The sequence below is a fragment of the Balaenoptera musculus genome, chromosome X (genome assembly GCF_009873245.2).
Source record: "Balaenoptera musculus isolate JJ_BM4_2016_0621 chromosome X, mBalMus1.pri.v3, whole genome shotgun sequence".
Classification (NCBI taxonomy): Eukaryota; Metazoa; Chordata; class Mammalia; order Artiodactyla; family Balaenopteridae; genus Balaenoptera; species Balaenoptera musculus.
In genome coordinates this window covers 108,573,333-108,592,900 of record NC_045806.1, presented here as the reverse complement: position 1 = coordinate 108,592,900, position 19,568 = coordinate 108,573,333, and the positions used below count along the sequence as shown (strand labels likewise).

Here is a 19,568-nt window from a genome sequence, read left to right as displayed (position 1 = left end):
CATCATGCTGGTGGCGTGCGGGACATGTCCAGGGTGTGCATGAGTGGGTGAGAATATGGGCGCTATGTTTGTGCAGCCAGGCGGGGTTGCTGAGCGTGGCTGTTCGGACTGTGTAATAATGTTCGGGCTTAAAAAACATTTTAACTTGCACAAGGGGAGTCTTTTCCTGATTCTCACAGGGCAGCACCTGTGGGCAGCCCCACTGTTTTGGCCTCTGTCTGCTGCCCACCGGGCAGGGACCCCCACGTGTGAAAATGGGAAGGATACTCAGGCACATTCAGTCCAGGCCTCTCCTTTCTCAGATGAAGCATCCATGCCCAGGAAGGGAAAGCTTTGGCTGGCTCTTGGCTGAGCTGAGACAGCTGGGCCAGGGCTGGGTGGGGAGTACATACCAGTATTGTCCCCCGGAATCCAGCAGGTACATCTCATCTGAGGACAGCTTGCGGTGCAGCTCCTTGGTGGGGCTGGGAAGGGGAGAGACGCTGAGCAAGGAGCAGCCTAACCCTGAGCTGGGTGAGGTGGGGGTCCTGAGTGAAAGCAGAGGAACCTCCTCCCCCCTGGGGGCCGGCCTTCTAGCTAACTCCTTTGCGGAAGTCATCATCTCCCAAAGGGCCCTGGGAGCCTACTGAGCTTCTGCTGCTAATCTCCTCAGCGCACATCTGTTCATCCTGCACCTCTGTTCATCCTGCACCTCCCCAAGCAAGGCCCTGGTCCCCAGGGAGGGGAGAAAGGAAAGAGCCCCGAATGTGGGAGACGGGAGAACTTCAATGAACACCTAGCTGAGCTATCTCTTTTTACATCAGGAGAAACAGGTCTGCAGAGAAAGGGCTCACAGAAGGCCCCGAGGGGAAGCCGTGAGGGAGCTGGACCTGGACCCAGATGCTGAGTCTGGGGCTTTCTCTAACTTCTTGCCACCTCTGGGAGCAGAGGGCCCCAAGAAGCCAGGGCACAGGAAGGGAGGGTACCCGAGGGTGGAGCTGGAGAGCAGGAGTTGATAGGGCTGAGGAGTTCCTACCCTGTTACTCTCTAGCAGGGAGAAGGGGCTGGGCTAAGGCAGCCGAAGGCTTGGGGACACTGGAGGAGGGAATTCTGGGATGGGTCAGGCCAGCCACTGGAGGGTGTCTGCCCTCTCCCTGCTTTGCCCTTGCCAGGCTGAGGCCTCTGGTTGGCTCGACCCCCCACCCCCAAATTGCATCAGGCGGGCCTGCAGGTGTTTGTTTTGTACGGAGCCAAACATCTGGCCAGCCTACATCTTGGGCCCACCTTGGTTGGTTCAGGCAGAGTGAATGGGTCCTTCTCTCCATGTGCTTGTGAGCTTTAAGAATTAAATAACTCACAGGAAGCCAAGGAAAAACATCCAGCAGCAGCCCCACCATCTCCCTTTCAGATCCTTCTGCCCAGAGTGCTCACAAAGTCCCAGCCTCTCGAGCAGAGAAATTACTCAAGTCTTTTAATTCAAAGGAGACTCCCAACGCCCGACTGGGCTCCGTGCCCCACCTCCAGCCTCCACAATGCTAAAGGCCTCAGAGCTTAAATGTGGACTCAGGTCCTCCACAGAGCCCCAGAAAATTCTTTCTTCTGAAGTACCTGTAGTGGGCCAGGGCAGCATTCAGGCCACTAGCAGAGATGGTTTCAAAACTGGATCCAGAGAAGAACTCTTCTTCTCTGGAAAGGACAAGGCAGGGATGGTCAATGAATGGGCCCAGGATATCCAACAAGGGCAAGTGAAGGTGACGGCCACCTCTACCTCAGCCAGGCTCCACTTGGCCTTCCCAGTCCCACCTCCTGCCGCTTCCCAAGCCCGGACCTGTCACTCATAGACCACTCAAGGTCAGAGAAGCAGAGATTGTAGAGGCCAATTTTTCCTCCTCTACCTCCATTTTATAGATGGGGAAACCAAGGCCTTGTGTCCCAAAGTGAGTTCCTAGTAAAGCAAGAGTGAAGAAACCTAGCTCCCTGTATCTGAAAACTCCCTCAACTCCGGAGCAGCATCCTGGGCTAAGTGTGCCCTCAGGGAACCTCCCTCCCCAACCTGATATTCTCAAGCGGTCCAAGGTCCTACCTGGCCTGAGCTGGCCTGAAGCAGACACTAGGGGGCGCTGTTGGGTTGTGGCCCTTCAAGTTGTCCCACTTTCCGCAGAGCTGGGGAATGTCATCCAACACCGCTGCCCAGCTTCCCGACCATGACCACCCAAGAACCTGTCACTCCTTGTTCCAGAGGAGCCCTCAGATACAAGGAGGGTCTTCCTTCCCCCATAAGGAGACCAATCCCCCCTCCCTGCCCCCACCCCCACGCTAAGACAGTCAGCCGAAAAGGATGGCTGTGGTCCTTCACCCTCGGAACTTCTCCAGCAGCTCTGCCCCTGAGAACTCATCCACGGTGCCTTTGGGCACGTTCTCCTCCAGCCAGACCAAGTATCGGATCACAGCCACAGCGTCCCGCACCTGGAGCAGGGCAGGCAGAGAGGCGGGCCGAGGAATGGTCTCAGCCGGGGCTCAGGGATGAAGGAGATGGGGGGACTGCTCTGGGAGCTGAACTTTAAAAACATGAGGGTCTTACTGGCTGTTCGATGATATTAAGGGATTCTTATTAATGTTTATATATATGATCAGAGTGTGGTCATGTTTTGAAAAGAGTTCTTGTCAGAGATACTGAAATGTTGATAGAAGAAACGATATGATAGACGCGATTTGGTTTAAAATCGTCCAGCAGCCGAGGACGGGGAGTGGAGATAATGAATGTAGGGTTGTAGAGGAAATGAGATCGGCCTTGAGTTGATGATTATTGAAGCTGGGTGATGGTGATGGGGATCATTATGCTATTTCCTCTACTTTTGTATATGCTTAAAATTTTCCACAAGAAAAGTTTTCAAAAATGAGGCAGCGTATCCTAATTTTAACAGGAATATCCAAAGGGGCAAGCCATCCTCTCCCTGCGGTGAAGGAATTATTATAGCTAACACTTATTTAAGACTTGGAATGTGCCAGGCAGTGCTCAAAGCAATATATTAAAAATATATAATTACATAATTATACTTATACATATAGAACTATATAATCATTATATAAGTATCATATATTTATGTAATTATTATATATTTATATGTACATATTAGATATATAAATGCATATATGTACACTATATATATTTATATTAATTATGTATTACAATGAATATATTTAAACATACATTATTATTTATACTATACAATGTAGATACATGTCTTTAATCCTCACAACAACCCTCTGCTATGGGTTATGGTTATGATCCTCATTTTACAGAGGAGGTAACCGAGGCCCAGAGAGGGGAAGTGACTTACCTAAGGTCACCCAGCTAGGAGATGGGTAGAGGAACTAGGATTTGAACTCAGATACCATAGCTCCGGGGCCCAGGCTCTAAACCACTGAACCACGCTGGTAACAACAGAGTGGAGCACAAGTGGGTGCCCAGGAGTTTGGCGTCCACGTCTCTGTTTCACTGAGGGCCTTCTTCAGGCTCCTCCGGCAGGGTCTCCTTTCTAACGCATCAGACCGGGAGCTCCCCAGAGGCTCGTGTGTCTGCCTGCCCATGGACTTACATGGCTGGCCCTGAGGAGGGTCTGCTCCTTGCTGTTTTTCACCGCCTTGGTTACCATCACTGGGGAGTAGGTGTCTGCTATGAGTTTCTCCTGTGAGGGGCAGAGAGGAAGCGGTCTGGGAGCCCTCTCTAGGGCACGGTGGTGTTTGAAAAGGATTGGCAGGAAATTCCAGCTCAGATGAGACTTGCCGTCTCCTGGAGTGGCAATGCCCTTCCCACGTGTGCTTTCTGACTACGCAGGGCTTTCCTAGTTTTCCCTTCCAGCCTAACCTTCCCTCTCTCCCTCCCTCCCTCCCTTCCTCCTCCCTCCCTGGTCCTGGATCCCAGCAGCACTCTGGGGTGGATCCGAGCCTGGTCCCTGCCAGCCACGGGCTGTTCTCACAGTGTGTTTCCTGCACATCTCATATCGTGACAGCTACCACTTATTGAGTGCCTGCCGTGAGTTAGGCACTGGGCTTTACATGCACTGTCTCCTTTAAATCTCCTCAGAGTGACTCTTTTGAGGTTGTGACTCTTAGTGCCATTTTACAGGTGAGGAAACGGAGGCCGGATTGACTAAATCACTTGTCCAGGGTCATGGCACAACCAGTTCTCAGTCTCAGGTTTGGTGACCTCAAAGCCTCTGCTCTACCAGCCTGTACTCCCCCAGCCTCCTTGACAGTCTCTGAGCTCTCTGTGGACAGATGTCCTGTCTCTTCCCGGGGAGCCCTAGAAGGGGACTCAGTGTACCACTGCTGACTGACCAACTGCCAGAACGGCCCAGGGGCTGTCCCCCCACCACCCCGCGTTAGGTTGAGACTTATCAGGGCTGTTGGGGGGTGGGGAGGACGGTGCCTGGCAAACCCACCTTGGGTATCACTTCATAGAGCCCATACGAGGTGTAGCTGGTCCCGATCCAGATCTTCACGACTCCTGAGGTGTAAGCCTGGACGCTGTCACGGACTTGGCCGTAATCTTCGAGTTGCACACACATGGAACCCGTGCAGCCAGAGTTCAGGTACTGCAGGGTCTCGGAGCTAAAGCGACTCTTGTTTGCAAATAACCTAGGTGGAGAGGGGAGACCAGGAGGGTCCAGAGAGAATCTAAGGACAGTGCAAAAGACCAGCGGCCCTTTGTTCCTGGAGGTGAGAGGAGGCCTGCGCCAGGCAGCTGAGCAGACCAGAGGTCGAGGGGGTCAGGACAAGCTGATCGGAGGCTTCCTCGAGGGTCCTGCTGGGGCAGGCATCCCGCTTCTGGGAAGGCTGCATGTTGGGGCAGTGAGGAGTTGGAGGAAGTCCGTGACCGCAAGCCAAGGACAAGCCCTACCTGATGGAGGAGTCAGTGAGCAGCGTGTAGGAATAGAAGAAGGGGTTATAAGGGATGTCACTGCTGCGAAGGTTGAAGAGCCCTGGGGAAGAGAATTGATGGGGACTATTTGAGGCTGACCCGCCTGACGCAAGTACACATGACACCTTTGCCCTACTGTTGGCTTTGGCCTCCAAGGATCCCCAGCCGCACGCCCACATCCTCTGCCCCTGAATGTTTCTCAGTCTTTCCGGAGCGGGGGAGGGTCTTTGAAGCACTAACGAGCGCTAGGGGCACTTTCTCCCAGAAAAAGGCAGATACCCAGCCAGTAGTCTGCACACGGTGTCGGTGGGTTCCCAGAATACCTGAAGCCCAGAGCTGGGGTCAGGTGAGAAGCGCTGAGCCACGATGGGATAGAATAGGGCTGCACGGGGTGCTAAAGCCGGGAAGCTGAGTGCCCTGGGCTCGTGGCCAGCAGGTTGGGAGGTGTTTGCTGGGCCTCCTCCCCTTCATGAGACAGAAGCCTTTGCTGCTGGGGTTTCCTGGTCCTCTGATGGCCCGGGGGCTGGCCCCAGATTGCACAGGGCTTCCTGGTTTCCTTAGCGAGCAGACGTGAGCTCCTGCCCTCACCTTAGTTCCCGCAGGCCATGACCACGGAGCTCTCAGAACCCATGGGTCAGTGGTTGCTGGGGGAGGAGTCCTGTGCTGCAGGGCCCAGGAGGCTTGGGGGTTGGGGGGAACCCAGGCACCCCCCTGCATCCACAAATCTATACTCACAGGCCGTCTCATCAAGTGCGGACAGAAGCACGGCAGTTGGGGCCTCACGATGCTTCCGCATCTGGCTGCGGATGCCAGATACTTTCTCCTGCCAGCTGCTTCCTAGAAGCAAAAGAGCCAAAAGAAAGCATAAGTGATCTACCTTCTCTTTGGCACTCTGTTCCTGAGAGGGCTCCCTTAGGGCAATAGTTTTCCATTCCTTTAGAAGCAGTAGAACCCTTTCTTTAACCAAACTCTTGCTTGTGTAATCATTAAGGACATGGGCTCTTGACCCAGACTGTCTGTGTTTAAATCCTACCTCTGTCATTACTTGCTGGGTGACCTTGGGAAGATTAGCCCCTCTGTGTCCTATTTTGCACATCTGTAAAATGGGGATGGATTATAATAATAGTGTCTACCTCAATAGAGTTGTTATGAGGTCCGAATTAACTAATATTTGTAATGTATGTAGAATTGTGTCTGGGTGTATAGAAAATCTGGTATAACTTTCTGATTAATAAATAAGCATGCAAAACAGAGATCAGGAGAGCAGCCCTAGTTGAAGGGCAAAGGGATAGGGCTGGGCCGTGTTTAATCCTCTTCCTCGCAGTAACCCCAGCGCTTACTAAAGCCACTTGGGTCTGGGCTAAGCACTTTGTGTACATTGTTTTAATCCTTACTTGGCCCATTTTACAGATAAGGAAATTGAGGCTTCAGAGAGGTAAAGTGACTTATCTATGGTTTTTATAGCTGGCAAGGGGCGGAACTGAGACTTGAACACAGGTCTGTTTGACTACATGGCTCACACTCTTAATCGGTATAGACATTGGACTATCTTGCTAACCTTGTTAGTCTCCAACCTTGTCCTTAAACTCTGTGTCTCAGAGCTGTCCTTTCTGGGATGCTTGTATCCTGGTTCTAGGACTTTGGTTTTCATCTTTTTTTCCTGCTCCCTGTAATCCCTCTAAAGAGTCTGCCGCTAGGCAGGGCTAGGAATTTGCTGGCAGAAGATCATAAGCATTAAGGGTCCTAGTTGGGCTGAGAGATTAGCATAAACAACATAATTCAATTTAAAAAATCTTTATGCAAACAGGTAAAACTGTTCATCAAGAACCAAAGCTTTGGGTGCGATACTTCTTCTAGGTTTATTTTATTTTATTGTGGTAAAATACACATACCATAAAGTGTTATCATTTTAACCATTTTAAAGTGCACAATTCAGTGCCTTTAAGAACATTCACAGGGCTTCCCTGGTGGCGCAGTGGTTAAGAATCCGCCCACCAATGCAGGAGACATGGGTTCGAGCCCTGGTCTGGGAAGATCCCACATGCCGCGGAGCAACTAAGCCCGTGCGCCACAACTACTGAGCCTGTGCTCTAGAGCCCGTGAGCCACAACTACTGAGCCTGTGTGCCACAACTACTGAAGCCCGCGCGGCTAGAGCCCGTGCTCTGCAACAAGAGAAGTCACCGCAACGAGAAGCCTGGGCACCACAATGAAGAGTAGCCCCTGCTCGCCGCATCCAGAGAAAAGCCTGCATGTAGCAACGAAGACACAACACAGCCAAAAATAAAATAAACAAAATAAAATAAATAAATTTATATATAAAAAAAGAGGATTCACAAAATTGTGCAACTACCACCACTATCTAATTCCAGAACATTTCCATCATCCCAAAAGGAAACTCTGTAGCCATTAGGCAGTCTCTCCCCATTTGCCTCTCCCCCTGGCCCCCGGGCCCCCGGCCACCAGTAATCCGCTTTCTGTCTCCATGGATTTGCCTACACTGGATGTTTCACACAAATGGAATTCTACAATATGGGGCCTTCACTGACTTCTTTCACTTAGAATTATGTTTTCAAGGTTCATGGATGTGATACATTTTTGAGACAACAAATGAAAGCCAATTTAAATTGTTTGATACACACAGGTATCTTTGAGTAACTACTTTTCATGTTCTTCCCTTTGCTCTTTGCCCCCTTTAAAACCTGTGAGTGGCTGGAGAGAAAGTCTCTCTTGTCTCTGTGAGCTTAGAGACTCTGTTCTTGGGCTTCCAGGCCCAGTTCTGGCTCTGGATGGCTTTTCCTTGAAGACTAGCAGCCTGTGATGGCTTGGCTTCCTCTCACTTGTGGGAAGTGATAAAACCCATGTGAATTCTCTCCCAGTCCCTGGAAGATTTTCCCCTTTATCCACTCCTCTTCCTGACATAACCGCACCCTTCTTTATCCGAATGGGATGAGTTTTATTTATGATGGAACTGTCTTGGATAGCAAGTTTCTTTAAAAACTGCGTCAAGATGCAGAAAGTTTCTGCAAGTTACATCAGAATGAATAAAGAAAATTGGACACAATTTTGACTTGTTTCATCAGACTCGCTATTTTGAAATTTCTCTCCTGTTTCTGGGATTCCTTTCCAAACAAGAAGTGTGCATAGACCTGTGTGTGGAAAGGGACCTCTCAGATTGCCCAATGTTTCTAGGAATCCAAGTCTATGGGCTTGTTCAGAATTCCTAGGGAGGTAGGGGCTGGTGGTGGCCAAGACATTGATTCATACTCAGTAGCCTGGGTTCGGTCAGTTTAGTTACTACTTATAAGAATTATAGAGCCTATTGTTCTTTTATGACATATTTAGATGGTGTCAACACGGTCAAGATTATCGATGTTAGAATTTTGGGGGTCAGTTAATTTTCCTTTGCGGTCCGGCCAAAACTTGAACCCTAATCTGTGCCACAGACTGAGCTTGAGCTTAGTTTTTGCTTCCTTTGTCCATGCCAGCCCATCTGACCCCGGCCATCTTACATCTAAATTCCCTATCACAGGAGGACCAGAAGTCAAGGTCTGAATGATTCAATACAAACCAGTCTTCACTACCAGACAAGAAGCTCATATCATGTTTGTTTCTCTCTTTAGAGGGGTAGGTGTTTTTTCATCTTTCTCCGACTCCCTTGTTTCCCCCCTTCCTGTTCCCTCTTGCTTCAAATCCTGACACTCTTTATTCCAGCATTTTCTAAATATGCTTCGAGGAACTTCTGATTCAGACTCTCTGAAGGGATGGGGCGTAGAAATCTGCGTTTTAAGAAAGCATCCCAAGCTATTCAGGCGCACATGAAACCATTGCTTTGGGACCTCTTAGGATAAATTTTTCAGCCAAAGGAGCAGCAGCGGGGGCCTGTGTTGCTCCAAGGTGGGAAAGAGAACGGGCGTAGGAATCACCTGTGAATGCCTCCTGCAGGGCATAGATGGGCTCACTTGGCACCGGAGGCCTCTCTGACCCCCACAGCAGGTCCACAAGGTTGACGGTGATGGACACCAGCTCTCTGCCAGAGTCTCGGAGGGCCACGTTATATCTCTCCCAGGAATCTGCAGAGGCAGGAAGGAGTCACTTGTCCCTTGCCTGGGTATGCCTCCGGGAAAATTGTGACTCAGGCAAAGCTCCTTCTTGTCCCCTCTGCCTCCTGTTCCGCTCAAGCAGCCTGGGCTGTGCCCTCTCGCCTTCCTCCTTCAGCTTGCCCTGAGCCCGCCCCAGTGCTGCCCACGGTCAATTAGCTAAGCTCGCCCTTTTAAGTGCCAAGGGCTGCGGGGCCCTCTTTTCGGTCCTGTCTGTTTGACTGAACTTCAGTGCCACAGCCCAAAGGAATGGTGAGGTTCAGGCCACTGGAAAGGCTGGCAAAGAAGCCAGATCTGAAGTGGGAGCCTTTCCGTGCATATTCATGAGGACGGCACCCTGGGGGCAGGCTGGCCAGCTGGCGGGGGCACTGGAGCTCAGGGAGCTGTGTTCCTGGACGGGAGGAGAGGGGACTGTGCTTCCTTTTGTAAAAAAATTGTTTGGCCACGCCATGTGTGCCATGAGGGATCTTAGTTCCCCGACCAGGGATCAAACCCACGCCCCCTGCAGTGGGAGCGCAGAGTCTCAACCACTGGACGGCCAGGGAAGTCCCAGGGACTGTGCTTCTTTACTCAGAAACCCTCTCAACTCCTTTGACCCTTCCAAGCTGCCTTCCAGAAGAGGGCTACCAAGTGGTTCTAGTGCCCTGATTGTTAGAGTTCCAGGGCACAGAGGATGGTTCTAGGTTTAAGAACATCCTGGCCTACCCACTGGCTAGGTCTTAACGATTCCCTGAGTCTTCTAGGTTGGGTCTCTGCACTCCGGACTTAAAAAAAAAAAATCTATGTTTATTCTTTTAAATGTATCTTCATTACACAATCCAGGAATACACCCTTTTTGCAAAATATTCTGCAACTACAAGTTCAAACACTCTATCTTTAGAGTCACCCTGCACCTCCTTCTACCAAGATGTGCTTCTTTACATCCTGAGGGTGTGAGTGTCCCTCGCCGGTGTGGACAAACGCAGGGACTGAGGGAAGAACATACTGATGGAGAAGAGGAAGGGGTCAAAGCCCACACGCCCTCTAACAGGAATCTCGGTGAGGAGCCAGGTGACAACAGGAGTGGTGCCAACTGCGAGAAAGACAAGAAGGGACACTGAGGTTACCCCAGGCCCTCCAGCTGGGCTTCTGTCTGTGACAGTCCTTCCATGTCTGTCCTCCTTGATATCCACCTCAAAGATTAGGGACGGCTGCAAATTTCTTGAGCTTCCCACAGGGGCCCAGCATGGTCTTCCACGCACCCCCTCACCTGTACCTTCCCGAACCCAGTCTGGGCTCCAGGGCTTGGGGAACAAATCCGTGCCGTCCTCTTACCTTCCTTATGGAGCTCCCAGATGCAGTCCATCTGCCGCTCAGCCTGGGTCCAGTAGCGGCTGTCGGTCCAGAGAGCGGCTTTCCCCATGGTCACCACAGCGATTCCTGGGGCAGAACAGAGAAACTTGGAGGGGAGGGTGAAGGTGCGGAGCGTGGCTTTAGTTAGCGCTTTAGCAATGCGGTGCTGGCTCTGACAGTGTCACGAGGGGTCTCTGGAAAGAGCTGCTCTCCTCCCTTGGAAGGGAGTGAGGCAGGAGATGTTAAAGAGAGTGTTGGGGGGAAGGTAGCCGGAAGTGTGTCCTGAGTTGGGCATCTCTGCTTTGCCTTGAGGCCCTTTCCTAAGGGGGCATTTAGCAGGACAAGTGGGGTCTGCTTTTGTCCATCCCCAAAAGTCGATGCTACATGTAGGTGCTCTCAGCAAAGATGGTGTGGCAGTCAGCATGAAGATGCGGTGGCTGATGGGAACACTAAGCCAGGGGCTTAGCTGAGGACAGGCAGAGAGGCCAAACCCAGCGACTTCTGCAAAGAGAAGAAGGGCCCGTGATGGGCAAGCCAGGCAGCTTGAAGCCCAGGGGAGGGATGTTTAAGGATCAGCAAGGGAAGCTTAGGTTTCATTCAAGGGGCCAGGATCAAGGTGGGAGGCCGATTCCAAAACTGGGACCCCATAAAGGGCCTCTATGTTTGTGCCTCATTTGGCCACGTGAGGTGGTGTTATCCATAAAAGGACCAGCAAAGTAAAACTTTGTCCCCAAACGAGCCATTGTGTGAAGGGCATCAGCGGGCTCCTAGTGGCTAGATATAGAGGTAGCAACTGTCCCAGAAATGGAGCCCAGGGAGTGCCGGCTGGGCCTGGCTGTGGCCGAGGCAGCGAGCACAGGAAAGAAGTCAGGAGGGCCATCTGCCTCATGCAGAAGCGTGGCTGCTGGGCTATGAGATGTGTGCCCTGGTGACCCCTTTTGGAGTGGTGAAGGGGGAGGCAGAGAGAGGAGCAGGGGCCTCTGGACACTCGCTCCTGGGCTCCTGGCTGCTGAGAACTAGCCACACCAGGGCCTCTCTGACCACTCTGGGTCTCCCACCAGAAACAATGAGGGCCGGTAATGGCTGTCACCTGCAGACCCCGTAAAGCCTGTAATCCACGCACGCCTCTTGTCATAGTCGCTGATGTACTCGCTCTAGGAAATCAACAACACCGTCATTAGCCTTCTTCATGGAGTCACACCCCGCATGGAAGGCCCCCAACCACATCCCGGTTCTTTCTGTCTAGTCAGTTTCAACCAGTCCTACAAGCCCAATGGGTACCTCATAAATAACTTGTGCAGAGAGCTTTACACATTATTGTGTTTGGGTTCTCATAACCCTTGGAGACAGATCTCATTATTCCCATTTCGCAGTAGAGGAAACTGAGGCTCAGAGAAGTTCAGACACTTACCCAAGCTTCTTAGCCCTTTTTGGCAGGTGGGAAAATGAATTCAAGTAATCATATTGACACTGAAAATGCCTTCTCTTCCAACTGGGCTGTTGCTGGGAAGGTGGATGGGGTGGAGGTGGAGCCAGGGTGGGAAAGGGTGGGATGGGTGGGTAGGGGCGCTGCTTTGGGAAAAGCAGTTCTGGCTCAGACCATCTTCTTTCCTGTCTGCTCCCCTCTCCCGGCCTACACCCCAAACTTGTGGAATCTTGGATGCTGGATCATTTCAGCGCTCCATCCATCAGCTGATGGGAAGGGCTGAGCCAGAAGGGAGCTCAGGGTTCTTCTAATTCAGTTCCCAGCCCACATTCTAACCTCCTAGGGCAGGGGTATCCTAAACATTCATTCTGGATCCGCCATCTAGGAATTAATCAAAATCGTTCTGAAGTTGTTTATAGTTTCATTGCCTGAGGTCAAGGAGATTTGGCAATGTCTTCTCTCCTATGTAAAGGAATACATTCTTTCAGTTGCCCTAAAACGCCCGTGTCCAACCTCCCCACTTCCTTCCCTTTGCCTGTCAAATCCTTTTTCTGTCTTCCATCTTCCAATTCTTAACAGCGTCCTGTTTGTGGCCTGTTCTCTTAGGCCAGACCCGGCTCGGGGCGGGGAGGGGGTGGGGGGTTGGTGGGAGGAGCCATCCCTCACCATGTGGGCATCCGTGTCGGGGACGATGTAGGCAGAGAGATTCTGGGTGTGCATCTGCTGGCGGAGGGCTGTGAGCTGCGCTGTGGTATTGACCACAGTAACTGGAAGGTACTGACAGGTGACAGGAAGACACCAAGACACACACACACACAGACACACATTGCTTAGAGAAAATGTCGCCGGGGCCCCCATCCTCTCCTTAGGCAGGGATTGGGGTTGGGTAGGCTGGGCCAGCCTGGAGAGGGATGGGGCAGAAGCTGATGTTATGGATTAGTCTAGATTAAGGTGCCTGGGCTGAGTGGAGATGGAGGTGTTTAAGAGCTTGGAGAGAGACTTTTTGTGACAGTAATGGGACCTGAGTCTGGGATGGGGTAGGGGGTGGGTAAGAACTGCAGGGTCCTGAGCCCTGGCACTGGGCCAGGCCAGGGGATGGCCTCTCTTTGGATACCTTGGGGTAGAGTTGCCAGTTTAGCAAATCAAAATACAGGATGCTCACCCAGTCACATTTGAATTTCAGGTAAACAATGAATAATGTTTTAGTATAAGGGCGTCCCAAGTACTATTTGGGGCATACTTATATTAAACACATTATTCATTATCTGAAATTCAGATGTAACTGAGCGTCCTGAGTTTCACCTGGCAGCCCTACCTTGGGGACTTGTTTCAAGTTTCCACTCACTGGTCCCAAATGGCAGAGGAGAGTGAATGAGTACCCCCAGCAGTTTGGGACATTGTCCGGAAAGATCGTCTCCAAGCCAGACATTTTGTTAAAGGTTATTTTATCTTAAAAATAAAAAGTGTGGGCTTTTTGTTTTGTTTTGCCTTCTACTCCAGGATACATCCATGTTTATTTTAACATAAAAATAATGTGGTTTGCCCACCTACCTGCCTGCCCCAGTGGTCTCATAAAGTGGACAAGGGAAGCAGATGTATCCCATTTGTCCTGAGGCTTTAGTGACCTGCTGGCAGGCCCATGAGCCCTCACCTTCCCATGAGCCCTCACCTTCCCATGAGCCCTCACCTTCCCATGAGCCCTCACCTTCTGGCCTGCTCCTGTCTGGAGAAGCTCTTTCACACTCTCATCTAGTTGTGGAAAGAATCCCTCTGGTCTCCAGCTAGGGAGCTGACGACCTTTCAGCTCCAATATGCTGGGCCTTCACACAGTCTTCACACCCGAGGCCTCCCTCTCTTGACCTTCCGCTGGCTCTTCTAGCCCTCTGTCTTCCGCCCTCCTCCCCGTTCCTCTAGAATTGTTGTTTTCTTTCCTCCCATCCTCTTCCTGGCCTCTGCCAGCTAAAGGCTGGCTAGGGGCCTCCTCCCTCCTTGCTGCCCCTCCTCCCTCCCTCTCGCAGGGGCTGCCTGGGCTCAGGCCTGGAGGGAAGGAGATGACCTGCCGTGGGAATGGCTGGGAGGGAGGGATAGGGGCGGATGTCAGACACCTGAGAATGCGCCGCCCGCCCCGAGGGAGGCTAATCAGAAACAGTGGCCCCAGAGTCCGGAAATCAGGAGGAAGGCTGGTAGAGGGTGAGGCTAGCAGCTGGGCCCATGGGGGATGGGGAGGAAGGTGGGAGCTGTGGGTCCGGGCGGGGCGGGGGCGGGGCGGAGGCAGGGCCTCACCGGAGGGCTGATTGAACAGTTTCTCACATCCTCTCTCAGGTCCAGTGACTTTGGGCGGCCCCAGGCACAAGCTAGAAACCGGAGAAAAGTCCAGGGTCACTTGGAGACTGGATAGGTCCTAGAGAGCACGGGGACATGTTCCCCCAACCCCACTCCTGGTCCCCACAGGGCCTGCCTCCTTTGAAGCAGGAGATGCTGTCCAACTCTACTTGAGGATAAAAATAATTACATTTCATAGGAAATCAGGCTGAATTGGATGGCACCCTGGGTCACAATCAAAGAAACCTGTTTCATCGACAAGTGATTGCCACTTTTGGATGGGTTTTAGTGCTCATTAAATCAATTTTTTCCTTCTAATCTAATTGGGTCTTTTCAGGATCTACCGAACTGGAAAAGTTGTGTGTAAATTAAATTTTTGTAATCAGATTTTCTCTTAAATGCTCTAGAGGATCTCGCTAAATAATCACCCCACCTTTGTTTTACCCTTCTATAAATCTAATTATATATATATTGGGTTTACTTAAATTCAAGGCCCACTTCTACCATTTCTTACAGTCCAAATATCTGCCTCTCATTCCAGGCTACAGAGGCCAGGCAATCCCAGGCTGACATCATCCCCTGGTGGGGAAAGGTGGGTTAACATTTAAAGAGCTCCTACTGTGTGCTAGACACCGAACTCAGCAATTTACCTATAGTTTCTCTTTTTTTAAATTTTTTTTTATTTTTAAACGGCTCTGATGTCCTGCTAGCCATCTTTTTTTTTTTAAATTTATTTTATTTATGGCTGTGTTGGATCTTCGTTTCTGTGCGAGGGCTTTCTCCAGTTGTGGCAAGCGGGGGCCACTCTTCATCGCGGTGCGCGGGCCTCTCGCTATCGCGGCCTCTCTTGTTGCGGAGCACAGGCTCCAGACGCGCAGGCTCAGCAATTGTGGCTCATGGGCCCAGCCGCTCCGCGGCATGTGGGATCTTCCCAGACCAGGGCTCGAACCCGTGTCCCCTGCATTGGCAGGCGGATTCTCAACCACTGCGCCACCAGGGAAGCCCTAGTTTCTCTTTTGATACTTGCAACAACCCTGGGAAGTGGGTATTATTGTCTGCTTTCTACAGAAGAGGAAGCTGAGGCCCAGGTACGTTTAGTTACTCGCCCAAGTTTTGCCACAATGAGTCCGTGGCAGAGCAGGAATTTGAACCTAGGCCATCTGAGTACAAAAAAGCCAACCATGGAAGGGTGGTGCCCCAGAAGGGAGAGAATGTATAGAGACTTAGTTTCCAGTTGGGGCTCTGCCCCAAATTTGGTGTGTCCCAAGAAGAGTCGCCCAGTATTCGTTGAGCAAACATTTCCTAAGCCCCTGCTGTGTGCCAGGCACTGGGCTAAGTCCTGCAGGCTCTGGGCCTTCACACCCTGAAAGTCCAGGGGTCTCTGATAGGCCTTCCCTCCAGCCCTCCATCTTTTGGGGGGGAACCTCTCCAGAGGTAATGGGGGTCTGAGTTTGGGGAGACACTCTACTTTTCCTTTCTGAGGAGGTTGAGCTACAGATGGAAGGAGTACAGCTGGGTTCTAACACCACGAATGCCCTGCCTCACTCTCTCTCCCGGTCCGGGTCGCATAAACTCAAGGGAGAGATGAGATCCACCCTGCTGATTTAAGAGAATGAACACTCATTTCTGTAGGAACAGATCTCTGGCAAAATGGTGGCGCTAAAACACCAACATAAGAAGCAAGACACAGCCAACCCATGTCCCTCTAGACACCCCAACTGCTGTTCTCTGAGGTCAGGGCTGTGGCTCCCAAGGGCAGGCTCTGCAGCCGAACCACTCTGTGGTCCCTGGCACGGGGCCTGACACTGGGGAGGTGTCAGGAACTGGGTACTGAATGAATGAGTAGGGTCCTGCCGCCACAGAGCAAAGGGAAGGAGGCCTCCCTAGGGCCAGGGTGGAGAGGATATGGAGGGTGCTGGGCTGGGCACTTAGCTGTGACTAAAGAGTACAAACAGGACACCATAGGGTGACAAAGACCAAACTTTAGCTAGGCTCCTCCAAGCCCTCTTCTCCATTAGGCCTTGACTTCCAAGTCCATCCCGTCCTTACTGGGCCTGCATCGCCCAGACTTAGCAAGAATCCTGCTAAGTCAGCTTAGAGAGAATTCCCCACCCTTAGTATCTCATCAACCTTGATATCTGATCAAATTCCTCATCATCCATCCTTGATATTTGATCACCCTGCCTTCAGCATGGATCCTATTAAGTCAGTTTAGCAAGAATCTCCTCACCCTTGATGTCTCCTCTTGGCGATTTTCCATCCACTGACCCTCTCACTCTGCTCATTGACAAAAAGTCCTCAGCCATCTTTGCTGTATTCGGAGTTGAGCCTGATCTTTCTCCCCTGCTGCAGCGCCCCTATTGCAATAGTCTTGAATAAAATCTTCCTTACTCTTTTAACAAGTGCCAGAATCATTTTTTCTTTAACAGGTGGGAATGGAAAGAGGCCAAACCAGACTTGAGATGAGTCTTGAGGGTCCCCAGGACTGGCCCTGGGGTTCCTCTTCCTCAAGACAGAGAGAGGGACCAAGAAAAAAAAGAGACAACCTAGGCCCAGCCTTCACTCCAACCCTTTCTGAGCCCACAGGGGAGAGGCCAGAACTGCTCTCCAGCTGGACCTGCCCTCCCAGCGTGGGAGGGAGAGACGGGGGATGCACATACCACAGAGGAGGACAAGCCAGGGGTAGCAGCCCCAGGGAGCCCAGGCCATGGGGTCTTCAGATGCCGGTGCTGGGTGGATGGAGGGTCAAGGGAGAGTGGGCAGGGCTGTTTCCTTGGTCTCTTCTTCCAGGCCTTTCCGGGGCAGGAGCAGCCAGGGGGTGGGGGCTGGCAATGGGGAGGAGGTGTCCAGCTGGTGGATGGAGAGTCCTCTGGTCTTTGGTTTCTGAGGGTTCCAGGAGTCAGGCTGGGTGGAGAAGACTCGACTGCCCCAGGCAGCCTCTGCTGGCTCCCTGTCACCCAGAATAGGGTGTGAGCCTGCCCCGGGCAGAGTCCAAAGATCTCTGAGACAGAGGAGCAGCAGCTGGTCTCAATCAGCCTGCTTCTCCCAGCCCCCTCTTCAGCAGCCAGCCTCGGCCATTCCCGAATTCTGTCCCCCTCCCTCCAGCAAGCTGTTTCCTATTAGCTCCCTCACCCCAGGCCTGGCTACAGCCTCACTTTTGCTTTGAGATGGATGTTTATCTTCCGCCTCTTCTGAGCTGGCCTGACTCAGAAAAAGCCAGTGTCCTCTCTGTCCAGTGCCTGTGAAGCCCCACTGCACCCCTCGGAGAAGTTAGTTACAGCCGGAGACTGACTTTCCTGAACTGAGGGCTGGGTCCCCTCAGGAGGGTCCCCTCTGTAAAAGTGGCAGCAGTCACTGGCAGAGGGGAAGACTGCCCTTCTCTTGGGATGGTGGGGACGGCGGAGTCCATTCAGCTGTTAGTGCCATTCGCACCTGAGGGAATGAAAGCCCAAAGGCCCATCTGGAGGGATCGGGGGATGACATTGAAGAGGGAAGAAGACCCAGAAAGGGGAGTTTGGGGGCTCCCAGAAGACAAATTTGGTTAACTGGACATGCCCTTTCTACCATAGCTTCTAGAACAGGTCTTTGTGCCCCTGCGGTGTGGGTCACTCCCAACGGGCATGACTCCCTCTGGGGGAAGTGGGCAAACTGAAGCCAGCCCTATGTCCACCCACTACATCAGAGGGCGGCTCACTGCACCAGCGCCAAAGCAGCCCCCAGTCAGAGCCGTCTACACCCCTAGACCAGAAAGGAATACTTCCCAGAGACAAACAGACCCAATGGACAGGCGCTCCTCCTAGCCTGGAGGGCCCCAGAGGCAAACTACCCATTCCTTTTGATCTTATTTTTAACGTATTTACACTGGGCTTACATCCATAGCAAGTTTAAGGCAGCTTTCAAGTAATCCATCCAAGATCATAAAATAGATCATTTCGAAGAGGGAAGGGGGGCCTTCGTGGAACTCCCTGAAGGAAGGGTGTCTAAATGAGTGAGGAGGTTCAGGGAACTCCACCTCCAGGGATAAAAGTAGAGGCAGAGCCCAGAGCCTCAGAGGACAGCCCAGGACTGGGGATGAAGTTATGCCCAGAGACCAAAGGACTGGGGAAATGTCCCCTCAAAGGCCTTTCGCTCCCCTGTGCACTGTATTAGCCATCCCCAAACGCAAGCAGGTAGACTTGATGGGGTCATGCAGGGGAGGGACCCGGAAGACAGTCTTCTAGGACAAACAGCCCTGCCTTGACCAGTGACCTGGGAGCCAGACTGCCAGGGCTTCAATCCCAGCTCCGTCACCCACTAACCTCACGATCTTGGGCAAATTGAAACAGGAGGGAAGGGGGCAGGACACAACCTTTAAAAGAATGACATAGCCATAGGACATGACAAAAACTGGTTAGAACCAGCTAGGTTCAAGATGGTGGAAGATTTGACTTCCAGTGGACCTTGAGCCTCATTATAAGCTCATTGTTATACATTAGCATAAGCTAAGTGACACACGCACAGGTGCCATGACAGTTCCGAGGCTGACCATCAAAGATCAAAAAGTGGGCGGTAGGGCTTCCCTGGTGGCGCAGTGGTTGAGAGTCTGCCTGCCAATGCAGGGGACACGGGTTCGAGCCCTGGTCTGGGAAGATCCCACATGCCGCGGAGCAACTGGGCCCATGAGCCACAACTACTGAGCCTGCGCGTCTGGAGCCTGTGCTCTGCAACAAGAGAGGCCGTGATAGTGAGAGGCCCGCGCACCGGGATGAAGAGTGGCCCCCGCTTGCCGCAACTGGAGAAAGCCCTTGCACAGAAACGAAGACCCAACACAGCCAAAAATAAATAAATAAATAAATTAATTAAAAAAAAAAAAAAGAGGGCGGTAGCCCAGTTCCTGGAAATCTCTGCCCCTTCCCCAAAATACTTGGAATAATCCTCTCGCTCATTAGTCTATGAAATTACCCAGCTGGTAAAAACTAACCACACCATATTTCGAGGCCTCTTGCCTTCTGAGATGGCCCACACTCTGTCTGTGGAGTGTGTTTCTCTCTAAATAAACCCACTTCTTCCCTATCACTTTGTCTCTCAGTGAATTCTTTCTGCGATGAGACATCAAGAACCTGAGCTTCATTAAGTCCTGAGGCCGGGTGTGTGATCTCAATTAAAAGACTATGGGTTTAAGTCCCAATCTGAGTTGCACAGTTTCAAAATGATGTCACTTCTTTGAGCCCACAGTTTCCTCACCTGTGAAATGGGTAATAATTGTAGTAACTTCTTAGGAATGTGATGAGGGTTAAATGCATTCATGTTTGTGAAGCTCTCAGAACGTGCTTGCCACAAGGAGTAAAGGCTGTGTGAGTTTGTTAAATCAAATGCATAACTAGAACTCAAACCATTCTCATCTGTACCTGGTTCTTTCTGCCCTGGCATCCAACACTGTTGAAATGGCAGTTAATGTTTTAGCAAAGATCAGCTGGGCTGAAGTGCCAACCCTGGAAAAAAATAAC

General features: G+C 51.6%; 1 protein-coding gene across 1 annotated transcript in view; it reads right to left on the bottom strand.

Annotated features, from left to right (window-relative positions):
* XPNPEP2 (X-prolyl aminopeptidase 2) overlaps nt 1-17,061 on the bottom strand; it is a 27,202-nt gene extending 10,141 nt beyond the window's left edge. The window contains exons 1-14 of the mRNA XM_036841083.1: nt 16,743-17,061; nt 14,044-14,114; nt 12,427-12,537; nt 11,425-11,488; nt 10,317-10,421; nt 9,988-10,074; nt 8,829-8,975; nt 5,639-5,740; nt 4,883-4,964; nt 4,425-4,620; nt 3,579-3,668; nt 2,336-2,445; nt 1,588-1,665; nt 393-464 (exon numbers count right to left, since the gene is read on the bottom strand). Of these exons, the coding sequence (XP_036696978.1) occupies nt 393-464; nt 1,588-1,665; nt 2,336-2,445; nt 3,579-3,668; nt 4,425-4,620; nt 4,883-4,964; nt 5,639-5,740; nt 8,829-8,975; nt 9,988-10,074; nt 10,317-10,421; nt 11,425-11,488; nt 12,427-12,537; nt 14,044-14,114; nt 16,743-16,791 (1,364 nt within the window). The 5' untranslated portion in view covers nt 16,792-17,061. The remainder of the gene's footprint in view (nt 1-392; nt 465-1,587; nt 1,666-2,335; nt 2,446-3,578; nt 3,669-4,424; nt 4,621-4,882; nt 4,965-5,638; nt 5,741-8,828; nt 8,976-9,987; nt 10,075-10,316; nt 10,422-11,424; nt 11,489-12,426; nt 12,538-14,043; nt 14,115-16,742) is intronic.
* Nucleotides 17,062-19,568: the final 2,507 nt, after the last annotated feature.